Source organism: Zootermopsis nevadensis, unplaced genomic scaffold (assembly GCF_977971745.1).
Source record: "Zootermopsis nevadensis isolate Lab colony 2312 unplaced genomic scaffold, Znev_1.0 Znev_ptg000002l, whole genome shotgun sequence".
Lineage (NCBI taxonomy): Eukaryota > Metazoa > Arthropoda > Insecta > Blattodea > Termopsidae > Zootermopsis > Zootermopsis nevadensis.
In genome coordinates this window covers 8,748,305-8,764,106 of record NW_028259134.1, presented here as the reverse complement: position 1 = coordinate 8,764,106, position 15,802 = coordinate 8,748,305, and the positions used below count along the sequence as shown (strand labels likewise).

The window sequence follows — 15,802 nt, the reverse complement described above, 5'->3', positions numbered from 1 at the left end:
TTGCCAAGAGATGCCTGCCTGCCCTCATGCTTTTTTGGTCCTCAGCCACTTCTGTTTCAGTAACAACAAAGAGCTGCCTGCATGTTCCACACCTCTTCTACTGTATTTGTTTACGTACCAACACACGTTGGTCAGTTTCACCGTGACACTCTTCTCCCATTAGGGCAGTCAGTAACCATTCGTTCGTGACTTATTGTTGCCCAGTGCCATATCTTTGCTGGTCCATGTTTTTATTATTATTACCTTTGATTATTAATGGTTGCCTTTCTAAAAAGTTTTATTATTATTTTTTCTGATTTGTTGTGCTCATTTTCTTCCCACTCGGGCCTCCCCGATGCTTGGCTGCTTGTCTGCCTGCTACTAATAGCCCGTTTCCGTGGCAACCGTTGGCGGCGTGGAAGTGGGGAAGAAACGTGCCCGTGACCCTAGCGATGACATACTACTGGTACCATAATGCTTTGCATGTCACTTTGATTTCCCATGTAGTTTTAGTAGTTACAGCGTAATGCAGGGTCACATGGCTATTTGTATATCAAAAAAATTATTGAAATCTGTATTATGTTTATAACTCATTTAAATATTTGCTTGAGGTGTGGTTCTTTGATGACCTTGCCCATTTGATTCAAGTTGTTATATACATGCTATTCTAGAAATATATTTAATTTATGAAACTTGTGAAACTCTTTGCTGCAGTTGTGAGCCTGAATTCTTAATATAATTAATTCACAAAGTATAGTTTTTTGTACAGATATTCAGAGTAATATTTACTTAAAACATACCATACATTTGCACAGTATCATTAACTAAAATAAATTAACCTCCTACATGGATTTTTAAATGTCTCAGCCATTTACACTACTCTTCAAAAACCACTGCACTCTTTTATCACTAGTATGTTTTGTATTTATGTCTCATTTGATTCATCAGAAAATAATTACAGTTGCCTGAATAAGCAGGTGCAGCACTGTGTACATAGTTCATTGCTAGCTTTAACACTACAAAATTTGTTCACTCAGATGTTATTTTCTGACAGTTTAAAATCTGTTTGTCTTCATGTAGTTTGTGAGTGAAGGTTGGTAGTGCTTCATTGTGTCATGTGATTGTGCTTTATGCTCCTTTAATTACGTACAGTGCCCAAGAAACTTATCATACAGCTTCGTATTTGAAAATACGACATCTGGTAGTTGAACATTAATTTGTAATGAGTAGTATCAAACCAAAAAGTAGTGGACTCAAGTTGTTGGCATGTTGTGCAAGGGCTGCAGTGCTGGTGTGCTTACCGTTCTTTGTAAGAGCCAAGTGCTTATTAATGTTTCTATGAGCGTGTGTTTGGCATGATATGAAATCCAGTTTTCAGATTCACATGGCAGGCAAGACCTTTGTCACAACATTCTGGCAACTTCTACAACATTTGAAACCCATTCCTGACTCTCCAGTTTGCAAATATTCTTACAGTACCTTGTAAAGATATGAATATTTTTGCTTTTTATTTTTTTAAAGTTTGGGAGATATGAGACTTAATTGCGAACCAGATGCATGTCATGCTTTTGACATTCACTTGTTAATGCTGGCAGAGAATGTTTGGGAAACAAAGCCTATGGTGATGGATTTGAATTTGTTCGACTCCTTCTTGTTGACTGTTTTGAAGTGAACTTCCTCCCTCAATAATGCTTTGCTGCACAGTAGTCAATGCAAACCCCTAGCATCCACTTACCTTGTAACGTATTGGGTGGTTGAAAATGAAACAAAAGATGTAAATCCTCAGGGGTAAATGAGGGATATGTCTCGTCTTCCATTACTTATATTTGTAGAACAACCCTACACAGAATAACTTTCTTTGGATCTTCCATTTTGTAGTGGGTAAGTGAAAGATAAATGTGTAGTTTATTATATTTATGTAACAGTAAAAGAGTTTGACGTTTTATTTGGTATACATGCCAGGTTCATGTGGAGATTTCTTGTGCACACAGTATTGTCTATGTATTTTATTAATATATATAATTTAGTTAACATTTATATGAAACTGGAAAATGAAGGCTTCATTTCCTTGCAGATATATATATATATATATATATATATATATATACAGGGTGAGTCAGAAGTATGTTTACAAACTTCGTGTGCGTGTTCCAGGATGAAAAATAAGAAAAAATGTTCCTATGAACATGGGGTCGCAAATGTTTGTGTCACATTATTTTCCAGCATAGGGAATTAGGAGAATGCTAGGTGTATTAAAGCCATCTCTTATAATATGTCAGTATCATATGGTGGTATCCCTTGAAGACGTACATCAATTGAATGGCTATTTTAACAAACATATATCATTCATTTGATCATAGCACAGCTTTTTCCCAGCTATATTTACTAATTGAAAGTTACATATTTTCATGTTATTTATTTAGTTGTTACATTAAGGACCAGCACAGAACTAACATTTTTTTTTCCTTTGAATGTCAGAATGAAGCATTCCTGCAAATCCAAATCATCACCAGCATATAGAGGAAAAAATCTGGTACATTATAAATTAATTAACAACCTGGATGTATCGTACCTAGTTCATGCCATAGTCTATCATACAATAATATGCTAAGTGCCATTTGTTTATGACATTTGTCATTCATTGCTATTTCATGAGTATATTAGTACTAAAGGGATGCAGTAAAATTTTGATATATATTTATAAAGAACTAGACATGCTTGGCAAATTCATTAAGTGGGGAATTGGAACGGATTACAGCAAGTGTGGAATCATATCTGCATCAGGTTCAAACTTCTTACTTGAACATAAGCATGTTGTGATGAAAAATGATATTAAATAGGAAATGCTGACTGAATAATTTTCCTGTTTCAGATGGATATGAAGTCTGTTGGATCATTCTACTATGAAAGCTTTGTAAGTGAGATGCTCATTGTATTTGTATCGTGGTATGTGCTTTGCTTATACAGGCGAATGAGGGTAGATTTCCATTATTTGTCAATAACTGTCTCCCCACACTTACTGTATACAGGCCAAATTACATTTGTCACACAAACTCTAGAAGTAGCTTTATGTTCTTTATTTTTTTTAAAAAAAACTTAAACGAGAAGTTAGTGGCGCTGAAACGTTTGATTTTTAAACAGTATTCTAATATATTTGCAAATGACTTTAGGGACAATATTTTGTACTACTCTACGAGTTACATTATTAATGTGGCTGTCATAAACTGTGATATTTGAGTGCACAGAGTCATTGTTTTAACGGTATGAAAGCAATAGCTGAGCTACATTTATTTTAAATATTATCCCAATTAACCATGTGAATAGAATTCCAAGTTTTTAATAATGTTAAACATAAAATTTCGAAATGTCAAATACATAATTATGGACATGGCTGCATTCCATTTTTGTTGCTCCACAACATACCACTTGTACATATGTTTACGCAGACAAATATGTATACCATGAAGAGTGTGTTTTCACTAACTTGGTAATTCACAACTGTTATGGAAATTAGATTCATTACTATAGCATTTTACTGATGTGCTCTTACATTAACATGGAATTGCGAATTTGCGAACACTCGATAAAGGGAGGGTTCTTTTAAAGAATGATGTTTTGTTTACTTTCGAAAGTATTTTTAGTTTATTTGTTTGTTGCTATATAGTTGACCTCTGAACATTGCCTTGCTTGCTATTTACAAAATAGAATTATTCCCATATACAGCTTTCCTGTTACTAAAGTCATGAAATTTTATTTGTGCACACAATTTTATACAACTATTATTTAAGCTTGATTGCAATACCTGTTTCCTCGTATGATTGTTAATCAAATTCTGGTACTTTTCTTTTAGCAAGGTATTAGGATGTTCGAATCAAAGAGGATGAAATGGGGGAATTAAAAATGCATATGAAATTTTGATGGTGAAGCTTGAAGGGAAAAGATTACTCAGATGACATAGATGGGAGTATAATATTAACATGAATTTTAGAGAAGTAGGGTGGCATAGAAGGTGGAGATTTTCTTGACTAACTGAGTGACTGTTAGCTTCTTATAAAGATCCCTGTTCCATAGAGTTAGTTTCTTTGGTAGCTCATTAATGTTTTATTTTCAAGGAGTACTTATTACATGGAACTCTTAACATGAAACATGGAAATTAGAAGTATGATTATTTCAGTGTGACGGAAAGACCAAGAACTTTCAATAAGTGTTACATAGAATGACAAGCTCCAGATATTGATATCATGGACAGTTTTGAATTTTACTCTTTGCTGTATTTATAAGGACAAATAAAATTGGGTCTTCTCTGCTGTAAAATATTTAAAATGTTAAGGAATTTGCAGTTGGTATTTAGAGTATAGTTTAAATCAAAGATTAACCTTAATTTTAAAGGAATATGAAATTTAAACCCACATATTACGTGGGTGCAGATTGGAATTTAACTCTGAAATCTGCTTTGGTTGCAATGCATGGCCAGCTGGACCATATATTAGCCTTTTTGCACAATTGATGAAAATTAAAAGGCATATCCTGTGGGTTAGTCATGACTGATCCTTCTCAGCCACGATAGCTCCATCAGTATAGTGACTAGCTATGGGCTAGACAACCGGTGTTCGATCCCCGACGGGGTCAGAGGATTTTTCTTTTAGCCTTTGCATCCAGACTGGTTCTGGGGCTCACCCAGCCTCCTGTCCAATGGGTACCGGGGTCCTTTCCTGGGTGTAAAGTGTGGCCAGAGTGTGATTCTGACCACTCACCCCCATCTAGTACTGAGGTCAAGACTGAGAAGGAGCTATACCTACTCTTCCCTAAGCAATCTACATGGCCCATAGCAGGACTGCTTTACTTTTTTCTTTTACCTAAAGTAGTGGCTCAATTTAATAATCCCTGGCCATGCCTCATATGGCATAGCAGGCCACAGGCTCTTTCTTCCAGCTGTAAACATCTAAGAGTGCAGAAATCAGAGTCAAGAACTTTGTGAGAGCAGAACAATGCTTACAAATAAAGGATATCACTGGCAACATGCCTTCCAACTCTTGACTGTTAGTCGGTGTTATTTTGAGGAAGGCAGCACTGAGTTCTGAATTGGTGGATTATAAAATCAGAACTGTGTAATTTTTGAATGGCCTTTATATGAATCTAATGAAGGATTAATTTAATATAATTTTCACTTTTATATACATTTGTATTATTCTGTCTAAAATGTAATTCACTATAAACACTGCATTGTGAATGTCACCTTAAACTTTGGCTTAGATGCAATATAATGTCATTCTGTGGGCAGGAGGATCTTGTAGGTTGTTGCCGTGTATAAATTAATAATTGTGGTTTGAAAATTTGATTAGGCAGATTCGTAACTGAAATAATTACGTTCTTCTCAAAAAGGAAATGTTACCACCTACAACAACAACATCATCTATGTCAGCTAGTAAACAGTTTCTTTTTATTACAATTTGATTATATCACCATCTATTCATCTGTGCATCTATGTAAGCCGGGGTCCGCAGTGGCTGCGCGGTGTGAGGTGTGGTCCTTGTGCCGCTTGGTCGCTGGGACTGTGGGTTCGAATGCCACTCAAGCCATGGATGTTTGTCCGCGTTTTTCTGTGTTGTACTGTCCTGTGTACAGGTAGAGGCCTTGAGACGGGCCGATCCCTCGTCCAAGGAGTCCTACCGAATGTCTATAGATCAAGCCAACGAAAAGTTGGGACCCGCAGTGCTCAGGCACTTGAAGAACGGGTCGTTCCCAGTATCCAATATCTATGTAAGCCATGTTCAGCAGTTTATGTATTTTACTTGTTTGTGTGTGTATGAGGGCAAGAATATTCCATGCTGATATTTCACAGAAGTAGTAAACTCTCATTTAAAATAATTAGATTAAATCCCACAGAGCAGGCTTATTGGCTCCCATTTACTGACTGTGTCAGTGATGTTTGAATATAGAGACGCTGTGCAGGGGATAAATAGATGTTAATGGAATCATAATGGCAGACTAACAAGGGGGCTGTTAGCACATCAGAAACTAGTCAAAGACGTACTTATATGAGTGAATGGAAAGTTTTATAGAGAGCCTTATATAGGCTGACCCAAAAAGATTTATACTCACATTCAGTGAGTGAAATAAAGACGTTTTGTAAAAACAAAACCTTTCATATGTCGGAGCGTTAAATGTCGTGGTCCCGATCGAACCCATGTACTGATGGGTCGTGAATCCTGCTAACCAACAATGCAGACCATGGTGAATGGTGTGTACTGGACATGGAAAAAAACCCCAGCTGTTTTAACTATTGAAGGAAATTATGCAGACCTAATATATCCAATATATCCAGCACAAGGCTTCCCTGGAAAATTCAATACTGTCTTACACAGAGTGATCAAAGAGTCATGCATACCATTTCTGATACATATTCTGTTTGTCGATGAAATCTGATTAAAAATATTATATTAAGTGTTGGGGTTGTTCACCACATTAGTGAAGAATTCACTCTTTTCCTCATGTTTGATACAACCCAGCGAAGAGTTTTTGCAGGGATGTTTCAAATGTACAGGTCAATATTTTGTTTCGGTTGTCGATTTATTTGGCACATCAGGACACTCATTCTGGCAAGGTACAATAAGAATGATATACTAGGTAGTGTTTAAAATGGACACTTTTTGCACTTGTGAAAAAGAGACTCTTGAACTTTGACTGTTTGAAGATGACTGACAAACTGGTGCTAACAGATTACAAAATGACACAACCTGAGTGGGCTCCTGTATAATCATAGTGAGACTGTGTGTTTATTAATCCAGTTTAATTGTATTGACTTGCAATCATCAGTTAATATTGTTATGTAGGTTGTGTGACGTAATTGACCACTCACACAATATTAATGAGATTTGATATATTTAAAGTACTTGAAGGGGGAGAGGCTTCAGAAAATGACGACGGGTTTGATGAACAAGTGATAACACTATTAGAATCAGCGTTTATATAATGTGGTTACTTGCATGGGATACCACAAATTTATTTGTACAGAACACAGTCCTTATTGAAATAAATATTCCAGAATTCAGTAATTATCACACATGGAAACTGGTGTTGGATTCAAAAGTAATAACTTGTCTCCAATAAAATACAATGACTACAGATTTAGAACAGTTGCACATGTCACTTTTAGTATAAAATTTTGCTTTCTTATACAGGGCTAGTCTAAATGATGTTCCCGATTTGAAACACATGCTACTCACATTTATGAAATTCAGATGCACAAAATTGGTACCGATGGAAAGAGAGACTCTCCAAGTTTTGTTTCAGTACATCACAGGTGTTCAATGTGAACCCCCTTGGTAACTCGGCATACATCCAGCCTGTAATCAAGTTCCTCCCAGACACGTTGCAGCATATCATGATCGATTGCTGCAATGGCTGCTGTGATACACGCTCGCAGATCAATCAAGGTCTGTGGTAAGGGTGGCACGAATACTCTATCTTTGACGAACCCCTACAGAAAAAAAATCACAGGGCGTCAGGTGCAGTGAACGTGGAAATCCAGGACACAAAAGGCTCCCATGTCTTTGATGGCAGCCATTTTCTCTCATATCGCCCCTGGTGGCGAACAGTGTTACTACACGGCCGCGAAGTATACCAACATAAACTTGGAGAGTTTCTTTTTCCATCGGTACCAATTTTGTGCATCTGAATTTCATTAAATGTGAGCAACATGTGTTTCAAATTGGAACATCATTTAGACTAACTCTGTATAACTAGGTACAATTTGTAGGAGGTTATATGTTTAGGGGGTAACAAATCAACATTACATTTGTGTTACTTTTTAAATTTAAATAGCAGTTCCCTCTTTTTCATTGTTTTAGAACATCTCAGAGGCATGGTACAACTGGTTTGACAGAGTGGTATGTTCTGGCTTCAGATTCTCAGTTCTGTTGCCCTGACAAAAAGTGAAACGACCCTAATTCAGTATGTGTGTGTGTGTGTCTTATCAATTACTTCACCATTTTTCTTTAACCTTTATCATCCGTGCTTCACTGTTTACATGTAGTCTAGTTGGCCATGCATTGCACTAGCATACCGCTAAACCATTTACCATGAAATTGAAGTATTGTGTGGCAAAGGTTAAATCAGATACTAAGATCATACACCCTTGTTTTTTTTTAATATTGGCTGTCAATTGATATATGGTGGTCATGCTGACTTTCAGTGTGGAAGTAATATTAGTACCAGCCCTGTGCTGTTTTAAAAATCTGTATGCCAACTGAGCTCTCAGAAATTTAGGACTTTAATTATGTCACCATCTGTTTGTTTATTGTTATATTATTTCATAATGTGATCTGGCACAAGGTAAGATGATAGGTATCAGTATTTTTGATACAAAGATTTTATTCTGTTATGCTTGCCAGGTAAATTTGTCACCTTTACTAGACCGGTTTACTCGGAACATCCTGTGTCAGTTTTGAACATATAATTATATGTGTTTCTTCCTGTGAATATACTGTTCACTTTTTGTCTCAATAAAGGCCATAAATGCTTTTTAGAGGATGTCTGCCATTACCTCCTTTGTAAGTTTGTTGCCAGATAAAACACATTAGTGGTTTCTTGGAATGTACCCAATAATGTTTTCCAGTACACTGTTATTTAGGTGTATGAATTATAAAAATTCTGTTCATTTAAGTTACACTTTTCTGTTTCTATTTTAGGCCTTCCCTGGGATGGTTCCATATAAGCGACCAGCAGCTGATAAGTCTGGAATGCCTGTGTACCAGCCCAGCGCAACGACGTACCAACAGTTGATGCAGCTGCAGCAGCCTCCATTTGTCCCGGTGTCATGTGAGTACTCGACTCCCCCTGCAACAGTCACTAGCTCCTCCCTAAGTCCTGCCACACCCAGCTGCTCTTCAGTGGCAAGCAGCAGTGGGGGTGCTACAGAAGTGGGTAAAGTGGTGGTAACAGAGCTGGAGGAGACAAATTCCCCGGTGGCAACTGATAAGCTCCCTCAAGGCAGCAAACCCCAAATATCAGTGACAATCCCAGCGCTCCCTGCTCCCAGCTCAAACCAAGCCGCTGCTCCTATGGATGTATCCGCCGCTGCCGCTGCCAAGGAAGCGGCCCAACAGAGTTATGCCAAAGCTGTCAAGTTGGCAGCTGCTGCAGCAGCTGTATCCAATTCCTTAAGCATAAATCCTCTCATGGCTCTGAATTATACTGGTGTCGCTCTCAATAAACAGGCCATGGCCGTGATGCCACCTCCCCCTCGTTATGCTCCACATGTTTCTGGTCTAAGCATAACCCCCACAACTCAACTCCCGTCTCAGTTCTCATCTCAGTTCTCGTATTGTCAAAGCCAACCAAACCTGTTGACATACAACAGGATCCCACCACCTCCAACAACACTCATGTCCCCATATTCCTTTTTTCGTCCCCAGATGATGCATGCTGCACCCTATACGATGGTCCCACAACCTCCTCCTACTGCTGTAGTTGGCAATGGAATTTTAAACAATATGATGGCACAGTACAATCCTCTAGCCACTAGCACAAACAATAACAATATAATTACTGGTGTGGCATTGCAGCCATACAAGAAAATGAAAACAACCTAAGATGCACGTTGACTTTCTCCTCTTGTTAATTCATTTTAAGGAAGTCCCTTTCTAGTCAAAATTATTGTCTGAATTTGTTCAGTATTCAAATACTAAATCTTTGAGAAAAGCTAGTAGTGTACGTTGGTACACTGTTCAGAGGACCAAAACTCGAGTGCCTGAGTGTGGAGGGGCCTGATGTGCGTTGCTGTCTGGGGGACCTTAGGAGATGCAAAGGGTTTCTGTGGCTCCGGTCACACCGATATCGTAACAAGTAACCAATCTGTGATAACATAACCTGTCAGTCACATGATACTGTTTGCCTCACGGTATGACTGTGGTGGCGCGCGTGAACAGTCGTCCACACGTTGTAACTTAGTTCCTTGAATGAGTTAAATTCAGAAGTACATTTATGTATAATAGAGTCTGAACTCTGCGCTCTTTCGGAAAGGCCTGATCTTTCTTACGTGTAACTGGGAAACAACTTCATTGTAAAGTTGTAAGTACCTTGTTTCATTAGGAAGATAACTCTTTAGGCATGCAGTGGGAAATTCCATTTCGTAAATTCTGTAGAAGCATAGCATGGTAGATCTATAAACATTGTATACTTTTCAGTGCTATTAGTTAGTGCCACTGTAGTGTCATCTTCTGTTTTTATTGGATTTTAACCCAAGAATACCCTTGCATATAGTCGAAAGTATAATTGAAATTTGTTAACTCTGATGGTTGCAGATCTGAGTAACTTTGTCAGCAAAGTGCTTGATGTTCAAGGGTTTCCTGGGTTATGCATATTCCATATTCACTTTTGCCAGTTATGCCTGGCTGTGTATTTACTTATTCATTTAATAATGTAGTTGTATTACTCTGTAATTCTCATTTATTTTTAGTCATTCCCAGTATGGGAATCTTTTATCTTATTGTTACGTAGAAAGCTTTTATATTTGTAGTCAAGTTTGAGAACTGTATGTCTTCCTGATTTTTATTGGGCAGTTCCGCAGATAAATTGTTGATTGTGATTACAGAATGCCCATTTTAATTTGTTGATTTTAACATGTTTATGTATGAAATGAATGCATACAGTTCTTTGTATTATGTGTTCCTATGTTAGTAATGAACTAGATAATACTTTTAATGGAAAATGAATGACTGTTCCATGGTCTGAGGACCCATGTTTAAATTTATCGTTATAATGACGGTGGTGAATTACATTACTGATACTAATATCTCTTAATTAGAATTTATGAAAATACTATTACACAATATATTATGAAATGTGTATTATAATATTTAGTTATGAAAACTGTTTGCATTTTAAACAAGATCAAAAATATAGAAGAGTTTAGTTTCTGATTTTCTTAAATTATGCTGTATACTGTATTCCAAGAGAAGTAGCTCAGAAGGTCAGGGGCTGTAATAAGGTGATCAATTAATTGTGGAAGTGCTCGCACTGAAGTGACAGTCGTTGCGGGCATTTGGTCACGCCACAACATAGTTATTTAGCTTCGTCTCCAACGCATATGAAGAAAGTGCCTTCTGCTACTGTCCTGTACTGATTTTTAAAGGATTTGGGTTTAATTACGATCTGCCTGACTTGTCACGCTTATTTGCCATAGCAAACACTGAGTTTTGATTGTATTCCATACAACTGTGTATTGTACTGTCTAATCCTGCTGATCTTTGTATGTAAAGAAACAAACGACAAACACCAGCCAGTATTTGTAATAATAATGCTTGGAAATGCATGATTATTTGTTTTATTAATGCTTCTTTTTCAATCTTCTCTCTCCCTCAGAAGTCCTACAGCATTTAGTTGTTAAAAAGAACTGTGGAAAATTGGTTTTTAGTTTTCCAGTGTTCTGTACCCCTTTCTGCATCTCTGTAATGCTGCTGCATAAGGTAAGGCAGATAGATTCCTTTTCTTACGCTAACCATGCCCCAGGTATCCCGGAACTGAACCTTTCCGGAATCCCAGCCTGATTGAATATTGATTGCTGTGACCCTGTAGTCTTTGTGTAGGATTGCATCTCGGTAAACCCGACTATCGCTTCTTCACACGGAGAAGGGAAAGCTGAGTGACAGAAGGTTGTATACTGCAGCAGGTGGTGGCTGGCTGGCTAGCTTATATGGGATATAACATGATACTGCTTTGCAGTGTGATGCCAGCTGCCAGAGGTTGTATTCTGACCAATATCAGAATTTTTGAAAACAAAGACCACAAAGATTGGTATTGTTGAGGAACAGTGCGTTACAATTTACGGGCGTCTGAATGCAACCTTTATCTGTTGCTATATAAAAGTGTGCTAACTTTCTTTGTGGACTGTATATTTTAAAGTGTTGTATTTGTAACAGTTGATAAGTAATGTAGTCTTAAGGTCTGTAGCATGATGTTTTTATCAGCAGTAGCATGTAATACTTGCTCATGTCGGACCTAACGATTGGATTGAAATTTTGTCCCCCCGGTTATTGTTCACAAACTGTTTAGTAAATGCCTGATTCTCCATTTTTCTTCTTCTGAAATGTAACATGCTTACCTAAAAGGTATGTACAGATGCACATTCAGATTGATGACTACTGTTTACAATATCATAAGACTTCTTTACTTATCATCTATCCTGTCGTGAGTTAATGATGTGTCCTGATACACATTAACATACAACAATCAGTAATACTCGGTTTGCACATAGCTAACAGCTTACTTATTTTTTGGATGCCTACGTTGCAGCAGCCATTTGTCAGATGTATTTGACATTGTGCATTTAGGTGTGGGTGTGCAGGTAGTCCACACATATTAAGTGGAAGTAGAAACAGATTTGTCTGAAATATTTTTTCGAGAGTTGCAAACGCCATTTTGACTCTAAGCTGCCAAGTTATGGGCTATATATACATATATATTTTTTAATTGCACTGTTCTGCATGTTCCAGCTGAATACAGTGTTTGTTAACTTGGGTGTTCACATTTCGCAAGTAGTGTGTACTGGCCAGGCGTGATGAGGTATGTGACATTTCACAAGAATGGGGGCTATTAATGCTATATGTTTTCTCCACCCCACTCTTGCATAATGTTACACACTTTATTTCTTCATGCTAAGCTGTTGCTGGTGTTGATAATTGTGTGAAACTGCAGTAAATTGTTTAGTGTGTTGTGTACTGTAGGAATCCCAGAGATGTAAACAGAAAACCAGTATGGCATGGCTTGATGTTACAAAATCAGGGCTCTCATGTAGGTAATTGTCACTTTAAAACTTAATATGTGTATGGTCGTGGTAGTGGTCGCCATATGTACAGAATGCCTTTCATACGAGTGTCAGAAATTTCTGATGCAAGAGGTCTGCAGTGAAGACTGTGAAGCAGGCAGCTTTGTCGCGTCAGTTGTCTTCTCTTGAAATTTGCTCAGAACTTTGCAGCTTTTATACTTCATTCAGGTTACCTTTCTTGCGATTGCCCACTAAACACAAGTTGAACACCATATTGTATACAGGTTGGTGGATCTGTTTGGATCTCATCATTAAGCATGCAGTATATAATTGTTCTGCTATTTCTCTTTTTTTCATGCTTTCCTCCACTCTGGCTGAATAATGCGTTTCCTAATGCGTTCCTTATGTCACTGAACCTGCCAAACATCCTACTGTACCAATCAATATCTCAACTGTGGTAACCCCTCTGATTTGCTGCTGTGGTGGTTTACTGTTGTCCCTTGAAAAAACTGTATTTTGGATCTCTTGTGCTGTATGTGTGCGTGTCGGTGGTTTAAACTATGGTGTGCCTTGATGGAATGGAACGGATAATCGTCCTGCTGTGGATCGTTGATTTGCGCGCACCAACCTCACTCGGAATGTGCCACGGTGTGGGGAAATGCAAAATGGTAACGAACGCTCCGCCCGCGTCTGGCTGTGCTTTCCCCCTTTGGCCTGCACTGCTGCCTTCTCACACGTACGCCTGCCCGCCCGCCACGTGCTTGTTACGTTGCATGACGTTCATTGGTTTGGTTCGGGCACCAAGGTATAGCTACGGTGCCGCAAAACGCTCCCTATGTGGTCTACACAGACGAGCACGGACAGGTAGTTGAGCTTTTATTATACAGTAGTTTAATTTTCTTGATGCTTTAGTAAAGTCATCAAATGTGTTGCCAGCAAACAGTTTCATTGGAAGCACCCCTATTGGGATGTTTACAAATGTCTACATTTTGTTGGCCCACTGTGACTACTATGTAGTTTAATTGTACATCTGTACTATCTAAAACATTTGCATGAAATAAGCAATTTGGTGGTTTTGGTTATATATGAAATCAATTAACAGAAACTTGGTGAACTTTGATCAGGTTATTGGATAACTGAAGTATTTAGTAGCTGATTTGCATGTGAGATGTGCATTTTATAAGTTTTGCTGTATGCTTGTCTGTTTGTTCATGCATGTTAATTGTAAGTTTCTCTTCAGAGTGTAGTCAATAACAAAGTGATTCAAGCGGAGCACATTTATATTTTGGTTTGCTGCGCTGTAAATGCATTTTTTGTGAGGCTCCCCTATTTTTAAAAATCCATTTGTACAGTATCCTCCAGAACACCTGAAACATGATCGGTAATTTCGCGTAACTTGATACTGTGAGAGCTTGAATACAATCATTTCCTGTTCCAGTTACTGGACACCCTCCCGGTGTGCCAAGATTTTAACCGGAAACTCTGTAATCGCCCAGCCTGCAAGTTTGTGCATCTTCAAGAAGGTAAGAAAGTACTTGTTCTGCAAATTACAGTGAGTTGACCATTTCACGAGTACAAAAGTGCACAGCAAAGAGAGCAGGGAAGTGTTTTGTTATTTTTATTTGTGTTTTGTAGTTTTTAAAATTGCAATTGTAGATGTTTGTTTCCTATTGTCACATGTTAATCAACTTAAAATACATGAGTACATTGCAGCCATCTAAGTATCTACTATAAAAATTTGTGATTCGCCGTTGTCGTCAACCAATTTTTCGTCAAAAAATGACATCAACAATGTCAACAGATATTTGTTTACACGGCATTGTTGTGGAACACAACAATGCCGAGTAAACATTCAAGTCATACTGCTCATTCAAGGGTTGAAACACTTGATTAAGACACTAAACTAACACCCCGAAGGGGGGGGTTAGTTTAGTGTTTTATTCATCAACTCTCCTGAAGAGGGGTTGGTCAAGTGTTTTAACCCCCATTCGGGGGGGAGTTTAGTTTCTTACTCAAGGGTTAAAACACTAAACTAACCTCACCGAAGGGGGGGTTAGTTTAGTGTGTTACTTAAGATTGGGGGTTGGTTGCTTTTTAAACACTTGACCAACCCCCTCGGGGGGGTTGGTCAAGTGTTTTAACCCTCCATTCGGGGGAGGGGGTTAGTTTAGTTTGTTACACAAGGTTGGTTGCGTTTTACAAAATTTACCCCCCCCCGCCCCCCAAGGAGCCCCGAAAGGAGCACTCTGCTCTAGTGTTAAGAAATTATTTGATAGTTAAGTATTTTTTTCCTGTGCTGTTATTTTAACATTTATTAATCTCCTTGCATGTACTACAGATGTTTTAACTAATCCTGTGTTTAAGGATTAAAAATCCATCTGACCTTGAGTGATTTGTTCTCGAGAGACTGTCACTTAAGATTGCAGATATTACATCTCTGACGTTTGCTTTCAGATTGATTAATTTCTGTGCAGGCACATGGACAAATGCTTCCTCATTATCTTATAGTTTGTTCTGCAGACTCCACAAGCAGTGAAATGATGAGTTTAGTGTGATTTAGTGTATTGCTGCAGTCTTGTGTTGTTAAAAAAAACAAGAAATTTTGTTACAGTGTAAAGTAAATACAGTGAAATGTTCACAGAATTATTGAGATTTACAGAGTACTTACATTTTCTCCCACGATCCCTTATATATTGTCTCAGTTTAGTACTGAAGTATATTTTTTATAGGACAGCATATTTTTGATCGTGAAATCAAAGTTTGCATTTTCTTAAAATCTGTAACTTGTCATATTCAACCATCGAAATATGTATTTGTACAAGTGACACTTCAGAGTACGCATATTTCCCAAATATATTTTTTCTGATTTTATTGTATTGGCCTCCATGTTTGTTTATTGCAGATTTATCTGTTACTGCATAGAAACTTATTGTTGTAAACATAATTAAACCATTCATTTTTCAGTAATTAGCTTTGCTTATATTTGATTAAATATTTAGGTGAATGTTTAAATAAAAGCTGTAGTTCTCAATAATGAGGTCTAAATTTCATGCTGTA

The 15,802-nt window shown here is 37.7% G+C and overlaps 1 protein-coding gene across 34 annotated transcripts in view; it reads left to right on the top strand.

Annotated features, from left to right (window-relative positions):
- The window catches only part of mbl (splicing regulator muscleblind), a 547,255-nt gene that overhangs the window by 523,934 nt on the left and 7,519 nt on the right, over positions 1–15,802 (top strand). For 28 of the 34 annotated variants that reach the window (XM_087349035.1, XM_087349033.1, XM_087349031.1 and 25 more), the window contains 3 exons: positions 368–445; positions 2,852–2,893; positions 8,670–11,293. In XM_087349035.1, coding sequence (XP_087205161.1) covers positions 368–445; positions 2,852–2,893; positions 8,670–9,572 — 1,023 coding nt within the window. In that variant the 3' untranslated portion in view covers positions 9,573–11,293. Of the gene's footprint in view, positions 1–367; positions 446–2,851; positions 2,894–8,669; positions 11,294–13,550; positions 13,610–14,183; positions 14,269–15,802 lie in introns of those variants that run through there. The other 6 variants (XM_087349084.1, XM_087349039.1, XM_087349079.1 and 3 more) reach the window with 4 other exon arrangements.